Source organism: Anomalospiza imberbis, chromosome 18 (assembly GCF_031753505.1).
Source record: "Anomalospiza imberbis isolate Cuckoo-Finch-1a 21T00152 chromosome 18, ASM3175350v1, whole genome shotgun sequence".
Classification (NCBI taxonomy): domain Eukaryota; kingdom Metazoa; phylum Chordata; class Aves; order Passeriformes; family Viduidae; genus Anomalospiza; species Anomalospiza imberbis.
Window position 1 is genome coordinate 5,670,194 of NC_089698.1, and position 21,891 is coordinate 5,692,084.

General features: G+C 43.6%; 1 protein-coding gene across 5 annotated transcripts in view; it reads left to right on the top strand.

Moving 5' to 3' along the window:
- The window catches only part of ULK1 (unc-51 like autophagy activating kinase 1), a 76,454-nt gene that overhangs the window by 15,369 nt on the left and 39,194 nt on the right, over nucleotides 1–21,891 (top strand). For all 5 annotated transcript variants that reach the window (XM_068208717.1, XM_068208714.1, XM_068208716.1 and 2 more), the window contains exons 5-10: nucleotides 1,093–1,125; nucleotides 1,914–1,950; nucleotides 8,497–8,670; nucleotides 10,410–10,483; nucleotides 12,982–13,083; nucleotides 20,273–20,331. In XM_068208717.1, the coding sequence (XP_068064818.1) occupies nucleotides 1,093–1,125; nucleotides 1,914–1,950; nucleotides 8,497–8,670; nucleotides 10,410–10,483; nucleotides 12,982–13,083; nucleotides 20,273–20,331 (479 nt within the window). The remainder of the gene's footprint in view (nucleotides 1–1,092; nucleotides 1,126–1,913; nucleotides 1,951–8,496; nucleotides 8,671–10,409; nucleotides 10,484–12,981; nucleotides 13,084–20,272; nucleotides 20,332–21,891) is intronic.

Here is a 21,891-nt window from a genome sequence, read left to right on the forward strand (position 1 = left end):
CACACACACAGTTGCTGCCTGTGAGTGTCCCCAGCTGGGCCTTGAATTTAGGAGTGACTTCTAGCTTATAGGCTTTAAGAATGACTTCTAGCTTACAGATTTTATATAGTAGGTCTTACTTCTGTCTGACTTCTGTTTCAGCAACAGGATTTAGTCATTTGACCTCCTGGGTCTACCCAGCATTGAAATATTTGGCTGTTTTTGTGTCTGTTCTTTGGCAGTGGTTTTGTGGCTCTGCTGGACACGTGCCAGGTAGGCACTGGTGTCATCATGTGCTGCACAGCCACCAAGGTTCCTGTTGTGGCTCTGTGGTGCTGTATTTTTGTGGGACACATCTCTGTAGTATCCTGTGCTTGTACCATGGATATATGCATGTTTCCCCAGGGTTGGGGAGAGGTCAGCCAAGGCAGGAGGTGAACTCCCAGGATGGTAAGAGCATCACAGTGCAGCACTTGTAGTGAACGTAGGAAGATGAGCATTTGGCCTGGACTTTGCTGGTGTTGACCCCTATTACAATCCAGAAAACTTTAACCACCTGATAATGGCACTGCTAAGGCATGTAGAAAATATGGTTGGCAAGTGTTGCATTTTTTGTCTGAGATCTTTCCTTTTTGCCCTCTAATGGAAGGTGTCACTTGGGTGCTTTTCAGCCACGGGGTTGAATTGCAGGTCCCAAAGTTGTGCTGCTCTTATCTTTCTCTTCAGCCTAGCACTGCTCATGTGGGCACAGCTGCTATAAAGGGCCAAGTTAAATGTGGAAATGATTAAGGCTCTAAGATAGCAGTGTGCCAGCACCTGTGTTGCGTGCCACTGTTAATCCCCGGAGCCTGAAAGGACATGGAGACCCACACTACAATACAGGAGATCAGCTTGGTTAAACAGATGCACCCTCACAAACCAATAATATGCTTAAATACCTGGCATTTTCAAAGCAAGCAGTCTTCCAGGAATTAATCTATAATGTTTTTACCCTTTCTTCAGTCTGACTCATAGCAGAGAACAGATTATCTGTTTAAAAGGTAATACAGCAATTAAATGTCTGAAATATTTCAGTGTATAAATCCCTTAATTTTCCATTTTCTATTTCCCCAGGAACTGGCAAACTCTGTCTACTTGGTTATGGAGGTGAGTGTGTCTTCTTCTTTATCTTTGTTAACCCCCTTTCTGTCCCTCTTTCTGTTTTTGATTTTTTTAAACTCATTTTAAGCAGAGGAGCATGTTTCACAAGTGGTGCTTCCTGCTGGCAGTCTCACCTGTGCAGCTTTGTTAATCTAATCTGCAGCTCAGGCCCTGGAGAGTGTGGGTGCAGAGAGCAGCCAGGGGATTTTTCATCTTTCTGCTCTCAGAAGGTCGTGCAGGCACAGGCTTAAGCTGTCAGACACTGAACCTCAGGGGTCAGATGGGTGCCACAGGGGAGTGTGTGCTCAGGCATCCACCAGAGAGAATGTTCTGGACACAGATTACCTGCAGAGCCTCTGAATGTTTCCCTTGCTCTGCAGTTCTCACTTGGAGGTCTTGTTGACTTTTCCTAATGATGTGGAACATTGATGTGAGGAGTTTCAGTTTTCAGCTGTGTCCATTCCCAGGCTTTCCTCAAAGAGCTTTCTGCTGATGTCTCTAGTGGTGACCCCTCTGCTTTGTTCTGGGTTTTGTGTCCTTTCTCTCTGATGTGCTAGAACATGGATGTGCACAAGAGCTGGTTGATGCTGGTATATCATCATGCAACATAACATTTAGGAGAAATAGGACAGGAGAGGAACCCAGAGGAATGCCAACTTCTGAATGTATTTTGACATATGGGATTATTTATGTTTAAATACCGTGATAAGCCTGCCACCCTACTGAAGTTTACTGTTTTTCTTGTTAATCTTTGATTTGCCCTGTATTAAGTGAGCTTTCTGTTCTCTTTGCAGTACTGTAATGGTGGTGACCTGGCAGACTACCTTCACAGTAAGTACAGCAGTATGGAGAATATCCTCTGAGAGGTTCACCCTTCATAATCATTGGAAAAACTGAGAAGCCATGACAATAAAAGCTGGTCTTGTAGTCCTTTCTATGTAGGTCAGTAGTGACTGTTGTCAGTAGTTACATATTTTAGTTACAATGGCCTTATAGGTTAAACATATTCCAGCACTGCTAGGGACACAGTTTGTCTTTTCTTGGTGACTGGAAAAAATCTATTTATACTGAAGCCTTGCAGTTCTGTAGTGTTGGATTAAAATAAGATCTCAAGAATATATTCTCTAAGTTACCCCTAAGGTGTCCCCGCATCTAGGGCAGAACATATTTCCTGTTTCAGCGTATTGAGGATGGCTGTGGTGTAGCCAGTAGTGCTGTGAGGGTGACCCCATTAATTTTGTGGTCTTCTGGAGAGTATAGCACAAGTACAGGACCTGGTCTTTGTGAAAATCACCTTGCAACTCAGTACCTAGAACCGGTAGGAGAATAAAATGTTTAACAATATACTTGGCTGCACTCAGACACAGCCCTTTTTTTTTTTTTTTTGGTCCTGACTGCATTTTTTTCCCTTAAAGCAGCTTTCTGGTTGTTTTGCATGTTAACTAGAAGATTACTAAATGTGAAGAGACAACTTTAATCTCATTTCATGTGTGGCTCTGGGTCATGGTTAAACAAAGTTTGTTCACGTTGTTCAAATTAAAAGCTGGTCAGCTGGATAATACTTCAGGCTCCTTATTGAGGTATGTGATGCCTGGAAATGGCAAAAATTGAAGGATTAAAAGATAAATTTACATTTGCCCTACAGCTAGTGTTGGTGTTCCTAGAATGATAATTGGAGGCTTGATGCTAGCATGTCACAGTCTTCCTACACGGTAATGAATTATATTTGCGGACTTGAATTTTCAGAAAGGGTTTAGTACTTGAAGGAAAAAGAATATTCTGTCTTTCATGTGCTTTGTTTGTTTAAAGTGTGGGTGAGATAGAAGTGACAGGCATTTGTTTTTTAAAATCCAGGTTTAGTGTGCTTTGTCTTAGATATGTTTTGCATCTGTTGGGTATTGCTGTGCTCTAAAAGGAGCATCTTTAGTGGTGGCAGAATGTTCTTATGAACACCAGTGGAGGATGGTTTTGTATTTGGTACCTTCTTGTTCTTTCTGATTGCAAATGCAAATTTTATAAATCAAATGCTTTTAAAAAATAGCAAAACTTCAGTTTTACCAGTGCATGGGCTTTGAAAGCTAATTTTTTTAGCTTTCATGCACATGAAGTGAACCTTGATCTTAAAGCACTGGGCTGTGCATTCTCTTTGGCAAACCTCTGTGTGTAAACAAGAAGTTATAGAAACAAATGACAGAAACAAGGATTAATAGAAAATCTTCTGGTCTGTACTACTACTTCTGCGTGTACATTGTTGTCTTCCCTTTTGCCACCCTCTTCCCCCCAAAAAAATCAAGAAAAAAGTGAAGCATGCAATTAGTTAGGCTGTTAATACAGCTCACTTCCTGGTCTAGCAATTGAAATTACTCAGGAATTAGTGGTGGCTAGTTTGAGAAAGTGACAATGAATTGTATTTTCCAAGTAAAATTCTGTTTTACCCCAGTTTGGTTTGTGTGAGTATTACCTGGTGCCAGACTTGATCCTTCTTTGCCTGAGTTTGTGTGAGAAAGTTAACCTTTAGCTCTCTTTTTATCAATAAAATATTTTGGGTTTGCAACTGTAAAGATTGTTGTGACTAGGAAGTTGGTGATTAGTTTTGTTTTAACTCTTAACATTTGTGTGCTGGTTGCCAGTGAAGAGAACCCAGTAGGCACCAATTTCCAGAGGGAGGAGTCAGTAAGGGACTACAGCAAGAATGTTTAGTTATTCCCATCAGTGCCAGATCCCAGAGCCTAGATAAGTGTCAGATTTCTGCATCCCACCACATGCTCCTGTGGGGTATCTCCTCTTCCATCTTCTGCAGGCACCCTGACAGGAGTGATTTTTCACAGAAAACTCATCTTGGAAAGTTTAGATTTGTTCAGTATTTGACTGGTACTTGTGAGGCTCATGTCTATTGAGTGGTTATTGTGCTGCTTCAGTTATTTTGATAATTGTGTGATGGTGTTTAATTGCAACACCGACTTTCCCACTGGCTCCTCAGACATTTGTGGTGGTAGTTCCTGTAACACTTAAGCAGGCAGCACATGCAGATCTCCTGGTTCTCATAGAGTGAGTTGCTTGTAAGCTTCCAGATCCATTCTGCCCTCTAATTACAGGCATTAGGCAATCTGGTAATTCCATGTTGAATCCAAAGGCACTCTAATTCTCCTTGTCTTCGTGACTGGAGGACGTGCACAGGTGCATGTTGCACTGCACTGTGTGTGTCTGGCTGGGTTATGGTGTTGGGCAGCCCCATCCATCTCAGGATGGGTGTGTTCTGCTCAGCACAGCTGCTGTGGTGGTGGTGTGCTTTAGAGGTACAATGCAATTTCCCTTCTGGGAGATCTCTAGATGTTGCTTTTACTGGAGGCCATGGTGTATTGAGCTGAGAGTGGTAGGTCTCTGCTGTGTGTGGTAGAGCTGTGGGAAGTGTCACAGAAGTGACCAGCTTCTGTACAGGAATAACTGCAATTGTGTCCTCAGGTACTCAGGAGGTCAGAGCAGGCTGGTCTGAAATTCCTTCTTAATTTCTGTGAGTTGGCATTGGCACAGGCTGTTATGGACACTTCCTAAGAGCATATTTGTGACCTTTGTTAAAGCTGTTGCTTTCGTATCATAACAGGGAATTTCTTGGTTTGACCACAACAAATGCAGGGAGCTTTGATCTTTCTAGCTTTCTAGTCCATCCCAGCTGGTGCAAGGACCCTGCTGCAAACCAGAGGTGTGAAGCATTGCTCTGTAGCTTTTCTCCCTCTACAGCCAGGTAGTTAAGAAGGTCTAGTCCTATCACAGATATATCTGGAATTTCTGACTTGTACAGAGATTCACAGGAGTGTCACTGACCACGGGTAGATGGGATAGGTTCAAGCCAGGCCCCAAAAAAGTCAGCTTAGCCTCAGACTTCAGTGTGACTTGGATTGGGCCCATGTTAGAGATACTTGTGACACCTGTGGGTATGAGGAGATGTTCTTTTTCCTAAACATCTTTTCCAAAATGATGATGTAATACAACGTCAGTGGGTGTACTGCAGTACATCTACTCTTGGATCAGCTGACAAGGGCTGTTTACTGCAGTTCACCTGGCAGCCTCTTGCAGGTTGAACTTCTCAGAACAGGCTGACCAGGGCACTTTGTAGGTGGCTTCATCCTTTTTCTCTGCCTTTAGAGCTCAAGGCATGTGAGCCCCACAGTGACCCAGAATAAATATTTTCTCTGATCTACTGACCTGAGCAGCCCAAGGCAGTAAGAGTGCCTCATCACTGAAGTGGAGCCCATGAAAATAAACATAGGGATATTATTGCTTCTCAGTAATGGCAGAGTAGGGCTTGTGAAACAGCATCCTCTGCAAGAATGTATTGCTCACCACAGACATCCACAGGGATGTCCAGACTTTAATGAAGAATTAGTATTTTGCCAGCACTTTTCTGGTGAAGATGAGAGTATCCCATTTTTACAGGGATAGACTTATAAGTTCTCTGTTTGAGATGTAGCAAGGGAAGAGAGTTGGTTTGTTCTCCACTTGTTTTTGGTGTTTTTTTCTTTTTTTTTTTTTTTTTTTTTTTTTTTTTTTTTATGGCACCTAAATTGAATGAATTTTCTGTATCTTCTCATTCCCCCTACTGTTGGTAGCTAGTCTAGGGGGACTTTTGCAGACCAGTATTCTGAAGTCATTGAAAATGTCAGTTGTATTTATGTTTCTGTCCTTCAGTTGCACATTGCTGCTGTCACACAGTAGACTGATGGGCTGTGTATGAGAGATAAGGAGTTTTGTTTCCCAGTGTTACAGCCTGTTTGTTAATGAAGGGAGGTAAAAGGGTATTGCCCCTGCCCTTCCCAAGGAACTGACTGTCCCTTCTCTGTTCCTGAGGGCAAAGCCTCAATTTCCCAGTCCTGCCTTCCTGTCTGGGTTTGTGAGATTTAATGCTGCCAGAGAATCCAGCAGACTTCTCTGTCTGATTTTCCAGCACTGCAACATGGTAGCTCCACTCTGCTACTGCAGTTGCACTGTGGGAATATGTCTGCACAAGTTCAAGACACCAGTTCAGATTCTGTGTGCCAGGAAAACAGTTATTTTGCAGGGCTGAGAACTTTCTATGGACTTCTGTGAAGTGGAAAAGCTTAAATTCTGCAGGAACAGGTAATTTAGAAGCCCTGCTTTCTACGGATGAACGGATTTTTATGATCTTGATAGCAATGTTGTTGTTTTCAGTATTATAAATGTTAGAATTCACATCAGAGAGGCTCAGCTGGTTGGCTGAGGGCTGTGGCTGGTGCCGTGTTAGCCTTAGAGCCACCAAATTATCTAAAGGAGAGGGAACACCTTAAAGCCATGGCACACTCTTGGGACTGCAGGTCCGGACAAGGCTCTCCACAGTTCTCTGCTAGAGGCAGAGTATGTTTAGCCAGGAGCTGGTAATTGCCTGCTGCCTTAATAATAAGAATTATCAAGTTTCAAGTCTTGCTTCATGTTTGGGAGAGGGTGATCAGCCTGTCCTTTCCTGGGCCTGAGCTGAATAGGGGAAAAAGCAACTTCTGAATTCCTGCTGTTTTGTTTAAAGATGGTGTTTTAACCATTCCTGTGTAGATTTCTTAGAGTATAAATTGCAGAAATACTACAGAGCTCTTTTGTTGGAGAGAATATTGAGCACAGCTAAGAGATGCTGGACTTTTAATAGACAGAAAATGATATGGGACTAAGTAAATAGTGATATTTCAGCAGGAAGTTGGGGAGAGCTTTGTTAGAGATGAGGCAGTGCTTTCTTCGGAAGATGCAAGTGTGTTTTGAAGACTTGCATCTGAGCTGCCTCTTAGAATCCTTAAAATCCCTTCACAGAATCTCCCCTTCTGGGAGAGGAGTCTAGTGAACTCCTGCTGAGTTCATGAGGAAAAAGGCTCAGTGAGGGGAGAGAAACCCTATATGCATGTGCACTGCTCTCACGTGTTGGGAGTCCAGGACCACCTGATAGCCATGGTGACACTTTAGCTGTGCCTGTGCCCCCTAGAACAGTGAGGCTTGGGAGTGGTGGGATTTATTTTCTATTCTATGTCCTGCTTAACTTATCTGTGCCCCTTGCTGCTTCCCATCCATGTATTTTAAAAGTTAGGTTTTTAATTTCCTGTGTTGTGTTAAAGCTGTGTGCAGCCTCAGCTGTGTTTTCATAAGGATTCCTCCCTTCTAGCTGACTGGGTAGAGTGGTGTTTTGAAGCTCCTGCCAGCCTGTTTTAATATCTTACTAGAGAACAGCTGGAAGAACTCTAATGAAGTCCCAAGTAATTTACAGGGACCTTTTATAAAAGAAATTATTTTATTCAACTGGAATGGTGCTTGCTTGAAGCTTGACTTGCTCAGTGACTGACAAGGAGGCAGGCTGGTAGTACTGTTGATCCTGGGGTTTGTTCAGCAGGCTGTTCCCAGCTTTGGCAAGAGTTTCATACGTATAGTTCTTAAAATTACGAGAGCTGATGTCGCACTGCTCTGATTAGAAGAGCCAGTTGAAAATTATTTTAATCCCTTCAATGTTTATTTTCACACCACAGTCCCTGGGAAGCCTGTACCTCAGGAGGGGCCACTCCGGAGCTTCTATATTTGCAGAGTTTGATCACTAATACACTCTTTTAAAAAACTTGGCTTGTGAGAACATTTTGAGAGATTCTTGATGTATCTATGGATGCAGGGTGGAGGTTGGCAGGTGATGGTTTGCAGGAGTCATTTGGTAGGGTCTGTTGTTAAGTACTGGACTGTGGTTCACCCAAGTACTGGGTTTGGGATTAGAATTCTGGTTTGGTTGGGTGATGATGCACAAGGGCTAGGCCTAGACTTTGATTCATACCCTAAAGGTACAGATCTTTGCTGGTCATGTGCCATAACCTACTGTGAATTTAACCTATCAACCCTTCCTAGGTCTAGCATGAGCCTTAATGACTCTTGCAGGTGTAAATCCTGATCCTAATTGCCTTTCCTCTTAGCTCCATCTTTAGACCTAGTCTTTGTGATAAAGCTCTTGGGTATCCAGCTGCTGCTGACCATAGCTCACAGGCAGCCACAGCCCTGCCTGGGTCTGCCTGGTAGCTCTTGCTGAGGGAAGCCCTAAACCTCACCAGATGCCACTTCTGGACACAGTTAATAACCCAGGTTCAGCACCCAGTGCTGTCCTGAGTTCACCATGAGAGACTCGGGGCTGAAAACAGCCCTGACCACAGAATAAGCTGGGAATGCAAATGCTCTCCCTTGTTGCCTGTAGGAATCATTGAGAAATGGTGTGTGGGGGAAAAGACATCACATGTGGGAATAAAATGACAAATTAGAGTTAATTGCTGTGAGACTCTGCCCTCTGGGCTCCTCAGAGTACTGGCATTGTAAGTTTTTCATCTGTAGTTATTTTTCTTTCCTCCTTCCCAGCTATGCGGACACTTAGTGAAGACACCATCAGGCTCTTTCTCCAGCAGATAGCAGGTGCCATGAAAATGCTGCACAGCAAGGGCATCATCCATCGGGACTTGAAGCCACAGAATATCCTCCTTTCCTATGCTGGAGGCAGGAAATCAAATCCCAACAACATTCGCATAAAGATCGGTAAGACACCGCTACAAACGTCACCCTAAGCACCCAGGAGTTTGGTGATGGACAGATGGAAACTTCCATCTTACTTTGGAGAACTGTCTAGGAGGAGAAAAGCATTGCTTCACTTTAAAAACACCCTAATGTTTTTCATTCCTAACTCCTCTGCTAAGTGTAGCCTTCAGCTGCCTCCAAGCAGTAGGAGCAAAAGCTTTCTGCTCTGCCAGGACACAGATTTAGTACAAAGGAATTGGGCAGGCCTTGCTCTGCTCTCAGTTGAATGGTGCCACCCTCAGTAAAAACAAACACCAGCCTGCCCTAATTGGCTGGTAATCTCCAGGTTTACAAAGAAATAAGCAGAAGTTGTGACTTTAGTCTTCAGCTTTTAACAGTATTGAGGTTAAATGTTGTTGTCTGAAGACCTGACACTAGTTGCTCTCCTAACTGGCCTCAGAGAGTGCAGTGGGTTGTCAGGCAGCCCCAAAGTGGGAGTTTCCTCAGTCTGAACCAGAGACAGGCTTCTCAGCTGCATCTTGAAGAAATTAACATTCTGCACGTTAGGCAAGTGGCACAGATGGACCAGTAGTTGGGATAAGTGCTCCAGAAATCCAGTTACAGAGCACACTTATTCCCTGCAGTCCCTCAAAAATAAGATGATATCACCCTCACATGTGGGCTTTTGGTTATGTTACAACTCAGAGCTGAAGCTGACACCAATTAGGTAAAACTGTTCCTCACCTTAACCTTGTGCTGTGGAGAAAGTGTTTGTGCTTTCCTTCAGCTGGGAAATGATTTCCAGTGGAAAAGTTTGAAATGCTGCTGTTTGTTCGACTGAAGCATTTTGATGTGTTTTTTTGGTTTTTTGAGTTTTTTTTTTGTTAAATGCAGTGTTAATATCTGTAAGGAAGGTATTGGCAGCTGCACACAGGCAGGAGGGCTGTGGGCACAACTGCTCTGGGTGTGATGTGACCTACAACCCTCCTTGTGCTCCCTGAGGAGTACATGGTCCAGGGAGAACCTGGCTGTACCAGTTCATTAGTGACAGATGACAGCGTAAACAGCTGTGTCCATGTCCTAGCCTGAAATATCTGGTAACCTTGAGAGAACATCTCAGTGTCATATGATCAGATGCTGAATAACCTGCAGAGGTAATTCCCCTTAGTATTCCTTGTTCCTGGCTCTTCTACTTGCTAAGTGAACTGTGGCTCAGTTACCTTTCCTAGTGCTGGAGTTAGCACTGTTGTATCTTTCTAAAGCAACAGAACAAGACTCATTTCGGTAGGGCTGGTCTAGAAATGTGGGTAGTGGTGAGTAGTGGTTCCTCCTGGATGTGTTTCACATTACAGCCTTTTCAATGGAGGGCAATTTTCAGTTCCCCAAATGAAAGGCTGAGACAGCAGCAGATGAACTGGCTGGTTTTGAACTGGCACATTTTCACTGAAGTCAGGAGAGCCTTCCCAGCTGACTTTCAGAGTGCAGGCAAATTGCTATTGATCCCTGCAAAAGGGATGGGAGTTTGTTCATCTCAGTACTGTTGGGGCTTGGTCTGTCCTTTTGTAGTGTCTGTACTGTGCATTAATAACTAGCACAAGGATGCTGCTGCTCAAGAAGAGCTGTCAAGGTCTTGCTAAGTTGGGATAGAGGCTGCAAAAACTGATGGGAAGCGAAGGTAAAGTAGGAAGAATCAACTGAAGAAGGTGCAGGCTCCCTAGAGCTGGTGTCTGCTCCTGACCTACCCCTGTTTCTCTTTGTAGCTGACTTTGGGTTTGCCCGGTACCTGCAGAACAACATGATGGCAGCAACATTGTGTGGTTCACCTATGTACATGGTAAGTGTGATTTTTCTAGAGGATTTTCTGTATTGCTCTTGCTTTGCTCCCCAAAAGCAAGGCTTTGTTTTTATCTAGTGTTTTCCCCAGAGGTGAAATTTTGTTTACTTGCCAGAAACCAGCTATTACACAGTCCTGAAGTTCTGGCTGCTGATAATGTCAGACAGCAGGTGCCTGTGTTGTCATGTAACTTCCAGGTGAGATGGGGATAAACCATGCTTTCAGGATGATTGCTTAGACTGTGAAACTGATGTGTATAAGAAACCAGACTGATCCCTTTCACACTCTTAGTACTTTCCACTCTGGGATCAGGTTGTGATGAGGTGATCTCTTATTTGTGCTCATGGCAGCAGTCAAGGTCTCAGTGTCACATCAAGTCAGTGAAAGGAAAAATGAGAAAACTAGACAGAAATAAAAATGTCAAAACCAGACTTGTAATAGTTCCTGGGGACGTGGGTGTCTGAGCTCAAAGTAAAAAGGTGATGTGAGTCAATTTAGGTTGAAGTTTTTACAGGTGCCCTGGGGTAAAAGCCACCTCATTTCAAACACAGTCTAATCCACTCTTAAGTTTTTTGTCTGTAGTCTTTGGGCAGAGTTGGGCTGGGCTGTGCTGCACTGCACAGGCCTAGAGCATTTGGTAGTCTGTTCCACAGAACTACCTCAAGCAAAACACACTTCCTCTCTCTCCCTTTTTTTGAAGCTTGATGTTTATTTGAACTATGCTATATGTGAAGATGATGTAACTCTCCTCTCTTGTGAGAGTTTCCTGAATTGTCTATTTTTAGTGATACTTTTTCTTTCAGAGTCTCTTGTGAAAGTAATTGAAAACACCCAGCTTATTTTCTGAAAGGGCTGGAGGAAACTAGTGATGATTTTTTTTTCTTGTTTTTTTTATTTTAAACAACACTGGATGTTACAAGAAATCTCAATGTTTCATATTATTCTCTGTTTATTGATGGGTTTGAAGGAAGATGGGAAGGGAGGGTTCAGTTGGGATTTAGGGAGGGTTTTGAGGTCTTTCCCTACTGCTGTTGTAGGTCTTGTGGAGGAGCCCTGGGAGCATCTGCTGGCAAGGCAGGACTTTGTTCCCTGCTTTAGCTCACAGCCTATTGCTGCTTTATTTCATTTTGCTCTTTTGAAAAAACAGAAAGGTATTTTACCCCTACCAAAAGGAGCTTTCTGCCTGAAGCCCAGTATGATCCATGCCATGGCAAGACTTGAAACCTCCTTGACCAGTACTTGTCCTGCTGCTTTGGCTTTTTTTGGTGTCATGCCTCCTTCCCTTAGGGACAGACCAAGCTACTGTCCACAATTTACTTGTTGCCATTTTTTTTTCCATTACGTGTGGCCTTTACTTCTAACAGAGCTAAAAAATTGATCCTGTTCCATGCTGGCAGCACTGCAATGAAATCTGTAGTTACAAACACGTGGGATTAGCCAGGCTGCCCTCCTGTCCCTCCTCTGCTGCTGTTCCTGAGGCTCTGCCTGCCAAACCAGGGGCTCTGGGGGTTTGCACTGTCTTCAGCTTCTGGAACCAGCCTGGGGGGAGCAGCTGAGGGCACAATGTGGGATTAGAAACCAGAGTCTGAGGCACAGCAGGGCTCAAGCTGTTGGACTGGAACACTGCCTTTGAGCCCAAACCAGACCTTGGCACCAGGCCCTGGAGCTTCAATAATGTGCTGCCATCTTGGGCTAAATGAGGGAAGTGCCCAAGTGATGCAGCTCAGGATGGAGGCTGGAGTTTGCCTGTGCAATGGGAGCCTTTGCTGCTCTTGGTCTTGCTCCTTGCTTCGGTTGAGAAGATCTGTTTGTGATTTCAGTGGGGTTTCTTCTGGTGGATTCATCAGAAAATGGTACACTGGGAGAAGGGGAAGTACTGAGTTTGCCCAAAATACACAATATTAGTGTTGCCCTGATTTTTAAAAGTGTTAAGTTTTCTTTTATAGCTCTTTTGAAAGTTTTAAAGTTCTCATAAAACTTCTTTAACCTTCTGATAATATTTACGTATTTCTACTAGAGTTCTCATGCACTGTTCATGTAAATAATGATTGTTTTACATTCTTCTTTGTGAGAGGAGAGAATTAATAAACTGTTAGTTTGACCAGTGCGGTTGGAGAGGTGGTAATTCCATCCTCCAATCCACAGTCACCTTTAGAGTTCTATAAATACCAGATGTTTAAATAACTTAGTCTGTTTCTCTTTTGAACTTACCAAGCCTCTGTGTACTCATTTTGTGTCCAATAGCAACATATTAGAATGTATTTTTGTCTTCTGAATGAAAGTCTATGCTTCCCCCACTTAAATAGGGAAGTGGCCCTTTCAATATAGTGTTACAGTCTTATTGGGAGTAAACTTTCATGGTTATTGGGGAATCTAAACTCAAGAGGTTTTATAGCATAATAGTGACTTATCTCTTGGAGTTGCTAAAAAAAAAAAAAAAAAAACCCACCAAAACTGCTTCTTTTTATAAAAGAAATCTCCCTTCTCTCCCCCAAAAGGCACCAGAAGTCATTATGTCACAGCACTACGATGCCAAAGCTGACCTCTGGAGTATAGGAACCATCATTTATCAGTGTCTAACAGGAAAGGCTCCCTTTCAGGTGAGTTGTTTAGATTTAATGTTTATGACTCTCCCATGCTTTTATCTCTTATCTTTTCCTTTTAATCTGGTTACTCTAAGGCTTCTGTCATCTCTATTATCAACTCCCATAGATCCATCCTCATGAAGGTTGACTAACACCTTGACAGTGTTGTGCTTTATATGTTGTAATTCTGCTTTTGTTACTGGAATATGACTCTTCTCTGGGCTGTCTCTCATTAAAATGTATTTCCCAGTTATAAGAGCTTGAGAAGGGTCACTTATTGAGAAAATTACCATGAATCAGTTAAAGCAGTGGGGATTTTTTAGGCCTACGCTTAGAAAATCAGTTTCTATTTACAGCTGTAGTCAGTGTATAATTTATAATTATAATTCTATTGGCTATAGAAGGACTATAAGAAAGATTGTAATTGCAGGTTAATGTTCAGGATGATTTGGTGGTAAGTAGTGTATTGCAGCTAAATCAACTTGGTTTTCAGAGCAGTTAAGTAGGATAATATCAAAAGGTTCTTATCTGTCATCTCACAGCAGTCTCTTCCAGCCTGAAATGTTTATGTTCATCAGATCCAAGCCCCTCCAAATGCAACACAGCTCTGTAAAGCTCCACCCTGTACTTAATGCCATAACTTCTGAATGAGCTACAGCGTATCCTTTGTGAACAGCATTCAGAATTACTTCACATTTTTCATCATCCATAGCTGGAATTCATCTAGACTCAGTGTATTTTTTTCATTAGCCACACTGTGTGCTACTTTACTTCTTCCATCTCTGAATGAGATCAGCAGACTCTCCCTTGAAATTACCCTTTCAAAGTATCGTATTTGTCAGATTTTTCCCCCCTTGCTTTCTGGTCCACTCTTCTTATGTCCTGACATCCCTTTAGCCTGATTCCCTAACAAAACAAAATGGGAAAAATCCCCAACAAACCCCCAAACATGAATAAAAAGCAAACAAAAACAAATAGCACAAAAGAAAGTCAGAGGGAAATTTATGCTCAAGTAATAAGGCACATTTTATGAAGTGAAGGGCTTTATGAGCTTTAGTTCCACAGCTCTTTAGGATTTCACACAAGACCTGGAATGTTTATGCAGTTACATCATCCAGGAGGATAAAGTGAGTTCTGACTCTGTTGCAGGAAAGAGTGGGCAAATACAGGAGTAAACTAATGGTATGTTTTGGTTTTGTCTAGAGCCAAGAATACTTTTTTCCTTCAGGGCAATTTTTTCCTGCTCCTATAAGAATCTTCCACTTCAATGCTTTATATTCTGTCCACCAGCTTCCTCTGTATTTAGAGCAAGACTTCATTTCCTTTGCATGTTACTTTTTTTATAAACCCCTACAAAATGCACTGAAACTTCTGTATGGCTTCTGTTTACTGGCTGCATCCACTTGTCATCAGTGCTGGTATCTTTGTTTGAGAGGAGAAAAGGACTGTTAGGATGAAAGAAAATAAATATTTGTGTGTTAAGAAGAAAATGGAGGGGAGGAGAAAGCAAACTTTGACTGCATGCATAGGAGAGCCTGGCACAGATTCTCCCTTGTATCTTGGTGGCTTTTAGTCTCTAAAGGCACCTTGATACCTACTCATTCAAATGATTTAATTGCTGTTTAATGTGGTGATTTGATCATAGGGATTCTTTGTCTCTGATTGAGGCATGGCAATGCCCTGCCTTGGAGTGGGCAGTGAAGGGGCACTTCAGTCTCTGCTCAGCAGTTCCTGACCTTGTTTTGTGCTTGCCTCATTAGATAACTCTCTCCCATCAACATCTGTTGGGCTGGGAATGGGGGTTATTGGTTTCTCTATTTCAGTTTGCCCCACACCCTTTCCTCTTTTGGAGGTTGTATTTTGAAACAAAATGCCAGGCCCTGTTTGTGACTGCAGTAGCAGCTGTGGATGTGTTTGATCAGGGGGAGAGAGGAGCTCAGCCCAGATGGTTCTTTGTGCCCCATCTATTTGTTTTGGCCATGCATGTCACAAATTGCCTTCAAGCTTGAGATGCAGGTGAAAGAAGCCTGTCTAGGGGAAGCTGGTTAAAGGTTAACAGGCTTTCTGTCTTTGGCATGACTGTGTTGTAAGAATTTGCTGATGGTCACTGAGCAGGCAAGAAGCTGGTGCTTACAGGGCTTTTAGGAGAAAAGAGGGGTAGGGGACAGAGGTGATTGGGACACCATCAGTAGGAATGAGTTCTCTTGGGAGGGATGTCTACCAGTAGGTGGGAAGAAAACAGGCAGATTCCACACAGTGCCACCAGCAGACCCAGTTGTACAGGGAAGCCAGGAACTGGATTTCTGAGTGAACCTCTTCGGGCTAAATCCTCAGCTTACTTTCCCTCCCAGGCTGGTAAAGACAGCCCCTCTTCGGTCTAGCTGAGATTCCCATGGGAATCTGGAGCTGGGTGGCATGGAACATGCTGAGTTTGGGTGCTGTAGCTGCCAGTGCCTGAGCCAAGGAGGCACCTTCAGGAATTTGCAAACAAAAAGAACTCCAGTCTTATCTGCAGTGAGGAGGAATGAGCTGCCTAAAAATAAAATAGGGCTTTGGGGAAACGGGTTAGATGGAAAAAAGATCAAATGTGTGGAAAGGCTGAGGCAGCTGTCAATCCTGAAAGTGCTTGTAAATCAAGAGAGATGTGCATGTGCATGGATGTGATTTCTTCTGGCTGTCTCAGAGTTAAAATTAACTATATCTGGGTCACCCAAGGCAATTTCCCAGAGCCATTCCTGTCCCTTCCCTGCCTCACTGCACGCAGAGAACAAAGAAGCTGCTGATGCTCAGATGTGAACAGTTGGTAGGATGGTGAAGCTTTCTTAAGGAGCTTTTTGTATTAAACATGCCCATAAACAAAACAGTGAGACTGCCATAGGGATGAGATTAATGGGATTCATAATCCCTATAAACAGATTTGCTGAGTGCTGTGTTAATGTGGAATTGTTAATTTGCCTTGCCTAATAAGTGGTCTGCACTCACATCTCTGCTTTTCTGTCACTGAGGACAGGATTTGAGCATTTCCTGCTCCTGCTGACCAGACCTGGGAAGTGCCTTGGGAGTGTAGTGGTTTATTCTTGTCCTTACCTGAGTTGAAAAGTTTGGGACCCCATGCCCACCATGAGATGGTACTGGCTGTGTAAACAAGTGACAGCCAGAAGCAAAGCTGGAGGCAAGAGAAGAAAGATTTACACAAGGTCTAAAACAATCCAAAACCAATCTAGTCCTTGTCAGATGGTCTTTTAAATATGATTAGTTAAATGACCTCAATCTCCTCTTTCTTTTTTTTTTTTTTTTTTTTTCCTGTGTGGGTGGAATCACACTGATATTTCTGGTGGCTTCTGTTGTGTGACCCCTTTTAAATCTTGGTAAGCAGACACCCCACTGAGCACGTGCAGGTTGTGTCAGAGCTGGCTCTGGCAGTGGCAGTGGGACATCAGATCCTGCTAAACACTACGAAACCTGGTTGTCTGCTGTCTGAGCCTTTGCAGGAATCTTGAGCTTTCTAAGGACATGGTGCCCTGTGTCTGGGGGAGAGTGAGCCAAAGAGCAGGGAAGTGACAAGAGAATTAATGCAAGTTTTTCTGCCTGGTCTGGCAGCTCTGAAGGAGTTAACCTGCCTGTTTAGGTTCTCATCCCAGATAGCTGTTAGGGGAAAAATTAATTTCTAAGTCTGGTGTACCAAGTTCACTGCTTTAATTCTGAGTTAATTCTGTCTGCATAAGTACTGGGATTGTGTATCACTTACAGCAACTGCTATGTTGTGAAACGGCCTTGAGGAACACCAGGAAAGGCTGGGTTTTATGCCAAGAATTTGAACCCCTGGTATATTTGTTAGGCAGCTTGCTCTTCTGTTCCCAGCTCTGTTCCTTTGGAGTGTTCTGTGTCCATGGGGACAGGAATTCCTGGAACTGGTGGGTAATTCTGCTGAGACTGGGTGCAATGATTGACTTCTTGCTGGAACACTGGCTTTTGGACCAGTCAATGGAACACTGGCTTTTGGACCAGTGTTTGTGGATCTTACCATGCTCTGTTGGCAGTAGAGAGAAATCCATGGACTGCTAAAGAAAAAGGTTCAGGGGGTGGGTTATTTGCTTGTTTCTGGTCCTTGCGCTTTCAAGTTCTCTGAATGCCAGCCACTTAGTTATGGGAGTCTTAAAATATCAGGAAGTATTTCCAGTAGGTTTTCAAGCTTTTCCCTAGAGCTGCTAAGCTAGAAACAACATTACTTATTTATTTTTTTTCTTTCTAACATAACTGAATCCCCTTTCTTCACCTCTAAATCCCTAAGGAAAGGACTCAAAGAGCAGGGCAATACCATACACCTGCTATGGAGTGTTGAATAGACAGGGCTCTTCAGGGAAGGTGTGAAAGTCTCTGGCCCTCTTCTGTCTGAATGTTGGGCTTTTGCATCCAGCCTTGGCCCAAGCATGACAAATCCACTGCTGAGTGCTTTTGGAAGCACCACCCTGCCTGCTTTTTGCATGCAATTCACTGCCAGGCAGCCAGCACTGAAGGGGATTTGGCAGGGTTCTGCTGAATGCCTTTGTTGGCTCAACATATTTCCACTGCTGCTCGGGACAAAGTAACAGAGTGGCAGGATTGAATTTGCCCAATTGCCTCTATATATAGAAAGGGTAGACAAAACCAAAATGCAGCTGCTCCTAGTGACATGAGAGGGGGACTGAGGGTGTGAACTGACCTGCTGGTGTGCCCTCCTGGCCTTAGGGAAAGCTGAACTGTTCTGCATCCCTGGTTCTGGCAGATGGGTGCTGTCCCACGGGCAGAAGTTGGCTCTGTGTACTTTGAATGGTGTGGTTGTTTCTTGCCTCTGGTGTTTTTATCTTGGGCAGGGTGTTTCTGCCTGGAAGGCAGATGTCAGTTTAAGTTTTAGCTTCCTAGACAAGGGAATTCAAGTGACATTTTTACTGTATTATAAACTTGAGTTGTTTTTTTTTTTTTCCATGATTCTTAGAGAAGCACTACTTATTGAAAGGAGAGGTGAACAAAGTGGCTGAGGGTCCTAGTGCTTTATGAATTGTATGACAGCAAGAGAGCAGTGGACAGCTGACTGGGAGCAGAACTGTGTGACTCAGTCAATTAATAGTGAAGTTACACGAAGCTGCAGTTGGTTTTACCAAATTAATAGTGATCCATGGCTGTCTGTGCTGGGCACTCACTAGAATGACTCTCTTCCCCTGGTATCTGCACTGGGGACCAGCCTTGAATCACAGGCTCAGGGACAGCCCAAGTGAGGGAGTGTGGTCTGGGTGGGGAGGAGCCTGGCAGCCTGGTAGGGACCCTGCAGAGCAAGTGGGGATGCTTCTGAGACAGCAGAATGTGGAGGAACAGCATCCCTACAGGGCCATCTCTTGAATTTGTACAAAGAGGAGGAAAACTTCATTGAGAACTTTGTTTCTGTCCAAGCAGTGCTTAGAAACCTTCTCTAATGAACTGGTCTTCCTATATGTGCTGCTTTGAATATACTCTCTCTTTGTTGCCAGGAAAATTTCTAACAAAACAGTGTTTGAAGTAGATCAGAGCTTCATTGTATTTGTGAAACAATTGAGCTGTTGCAATAGGAAATGACCAGAGCGAACAGCCAAGGCTTGTATCTCTCTGTATTGAATGAGCCCTTACCTCCCTGGGCTGGTGTTCTGCCCTTCCTTTTACTTTGTCTGTCAGGAATATTCGTCATCACTCTGGGCAATGTGGCCAGGCCGTTTGGTGCAGTGTGTATGCTTGCCTCCCTGAAGTTTGCCAATTATTAACCTAATTACATTCCAAGACCTGCCAGGGGAAGGTGTAAAATGGAGTTTTCCTGAATCAAATTGAGTGGCAGCAGTTGGAAATTATGATGCAGTTTGACATCTGTGTAACAAGGTGCTCTGCTTTAATATTGATGTTCTTTTGGGGTAGCTTCTGTTCATAAGGCTGTGTAAAAAACACTGCCCTGATGAGTACTACACAAGTGTGTTGATACTATCAGCTTTTGAGACTGCCTTTGGTTTCTTTTGAGGTTTTTTTACTGAGCTCTCAGTTATCCTTAATTTTCATCTTCAGCCAGAGGGGAGTAGGTGATGTTGAAACAGCATCTTATGTGGCTGCTTTTCCAGCCATACAGTGTTAGTGGTATTTTGATGGCCATCTGCAGATTGGCCTGTCTGATTTGCCATTTTAAGCATCTTAATTGATCTTAAATGCTTCTAATTTAGAAATAGAAGTAGGTGGAAGGCTCAAGGGGTTTTTGAGCCTGCCCTGAACATCAGGAGAAGCTGCCTGTTGCCTCCTCATTCACACTTTCCTACACACTCTGCTGCACTAATAATTGATTGCAGATGAATCCCTCTGATCTTCCTGCCCTGTTTATGTGCCTTCATGTCTGTGTTGTGCCAGCCAGTCTGCTCTGCCTTTAATAAAGCAACTTTGCCTAAACAGAAAAGCTTGAGACACTAGGGTTAATTTACTGGCCTGTATTATTCATTGCATGAAAACAAGTGGGGAATTTATATTAGGGGATTTTTATGTGTCTGTGCTTGTCTATTGGTGATTTTTTTTTTAACCTCAGCTGTAAACCTCTTGTGCCTAGCCCCCACCTTTTTTTTTTTTTTTAATCCCATCTCTCAGAGTTTGGAATCTTGTCATCAACATCCCCCACAGTTGTGTTTATTACTGCACAAATAAATTAGGAGCTGTGGCTTGAGACCTTCTGGCTTCCTGGAACTAAAGTAGAAAATCCTAATTCAGTTGCTGTTTCTCCATGTTCCTAGCCTCGTCACAGATCCCTTGCCCATCAACAGGATTTCTGCCCCTTTTCTAAATGCCCTGCAGCATTAAGACATGTTCTCAGCAGGATCTGCCATTCATCATTTGGGACTCCTCACGTCTACAATTATTTAGTCTCCTGGGTGAGGCTATTAGGCCAGCCCAAACCTGAGCATCAGAGCTCACTGCAGTGAAACTCAGCCTGTGGAAGGGCAGAGCAGGACAGAACCAGGTCAGGGACAAAAGGGCAGCGGGTTAAAATATTGTATTTTCACTGCAGCACAGGGCTGGGTTTTCAGTCTAAAGCAAGGTACATTGTCTGTGCTGGTCCAACAGTTAAAAAGTGCCTCTGCTCTTCAGAGCTACAGTAAAATAGAAATGCTAATCCCTTTCCTTCATTGTCAACTGTTTCATGTGCTGGTTTCTTTCTCCCCCACAGGCCAGCAGCCCACAGGATCTCCGCCTCTTCTATGAGAAAAACAAGATGCTGATGCCCAAGTAAGAATTTTTCCAGTGTCAATGTTTGTAGGCACTTGTTTACTCTGTGTTTACACCTGTCCTTGCATGCTCCTGGCTTGTCACTTGGGGAGGTGACTAAAATATTTGGCGTCCTGCCTTTCCCCATTCCTGAAGCCAGCAGAGATGTGGCCCAGGGAAAGTCCGACAGCAGCAGATAGCCAGGGTTGGGGCGTTCTGTCTTTCTGCAGACACTGTTCTCCTACATTGCAAAAATTCAGGGTTGTTGGTGATTCCAAGAGCCAGCTAGAGGCCGTGTTCCACACGTGGCTCCTGTGAGGCCGAGAGCCTTGGGAGGAACTGAAGGCAATTCTGGGATCGTGTGAGCAGCCAGGCTGCAGCCTCTGCTGTAACCTGCCATACCTGACTGCAGATCACATTCCCATTTCTCACGTGTCAGGGCAGCAACTGCTTGTGTCCATCCTGCTCTTGGGGGAAATACTATAACCTCCCTGGAAATGGACACTGCTGCAGTTTCCAGGGGGAAGAGCACTGCTCTCATCCCAACAGGGTGTATGTTACCTCTCTGCTCGGTGCTGTGATTTGTCAGGGTATTTTGGTTTTGTTGCTGTGGTCTTTCCTTTTCATTTCTGAGCTCTGAAAGCAGAAGCTCATGCTGGCTCTAAAAACCTCAGCCTGGTACAGAGACAGGACTGAAGTTCCAGATTATGTATCTAAAATCTGGATGGCCTTTTAACCAGAAAGTTAGCTCGCAGTTGGCAGAGCTGCTAAAGCAGCCAGATATGCAGGAAGTTCATTGGGTTGCTGTATATGGATTTTTTATTTTCCCTTATCAGTTCAGACAGCTCCAAGAGATAACTGGAAGGAACTGTCAAGAAGCTGGAGCTCTTATCAATGACTTGTGATATGCAGTTAATTTCCCTTTAATTACTTCCTTTTTTGATTTGGGGAGAAGGCACAAATTTCTACTAGGATTGCCTCTGGTAGAACCTGGACTGAACCAGAGGGTGTGATGGAGTAAAACACCTGAAAAGAAACAATTTAAAGCAAAAATGTGAGTGACTGCATAGTTAGAGCCTGTCTGTGTGAGCAGAAAGTAGAGCTTCTGTTTTTTCCTACACAGCCCAAAACATGGCTGCTCACATTTGAGGTACTAAATGAGAAGGTAATCCTTAAAACTAATAAGTTTTCTTGTGTTGATCTCACTGCCCTGCTGTTGTTTGGCTCATGGTGCAGGGAAGGGCAGAAATTGAACTCAGCTGTAAGAGGAGAACATGTCTGTTCTTGTAGGGATTAATCCTTTGAGTCCTTCACAGTCTGCATTTGCCATTCTCACTTATCTGCACTTTTGATCTACCGAATTCTTCCAAAATTCAGATCCAAGCTGATTGTTTTTCTCACTGTGGAAGTCAGATCTGAACTGGCCTTTGTGTAAATGGCAATTCCCTCTTTCTGAAGTCAGTTTGTCTCTTTAGCGTGGGCTGCAATCTGTGCTATTCCTGAGTAAACATGAATAAACTCCTTGAGTGCCCTGCCAGCACAGGATGAAACACAAAACTACTCCAGAGACCTCCTTCTCAG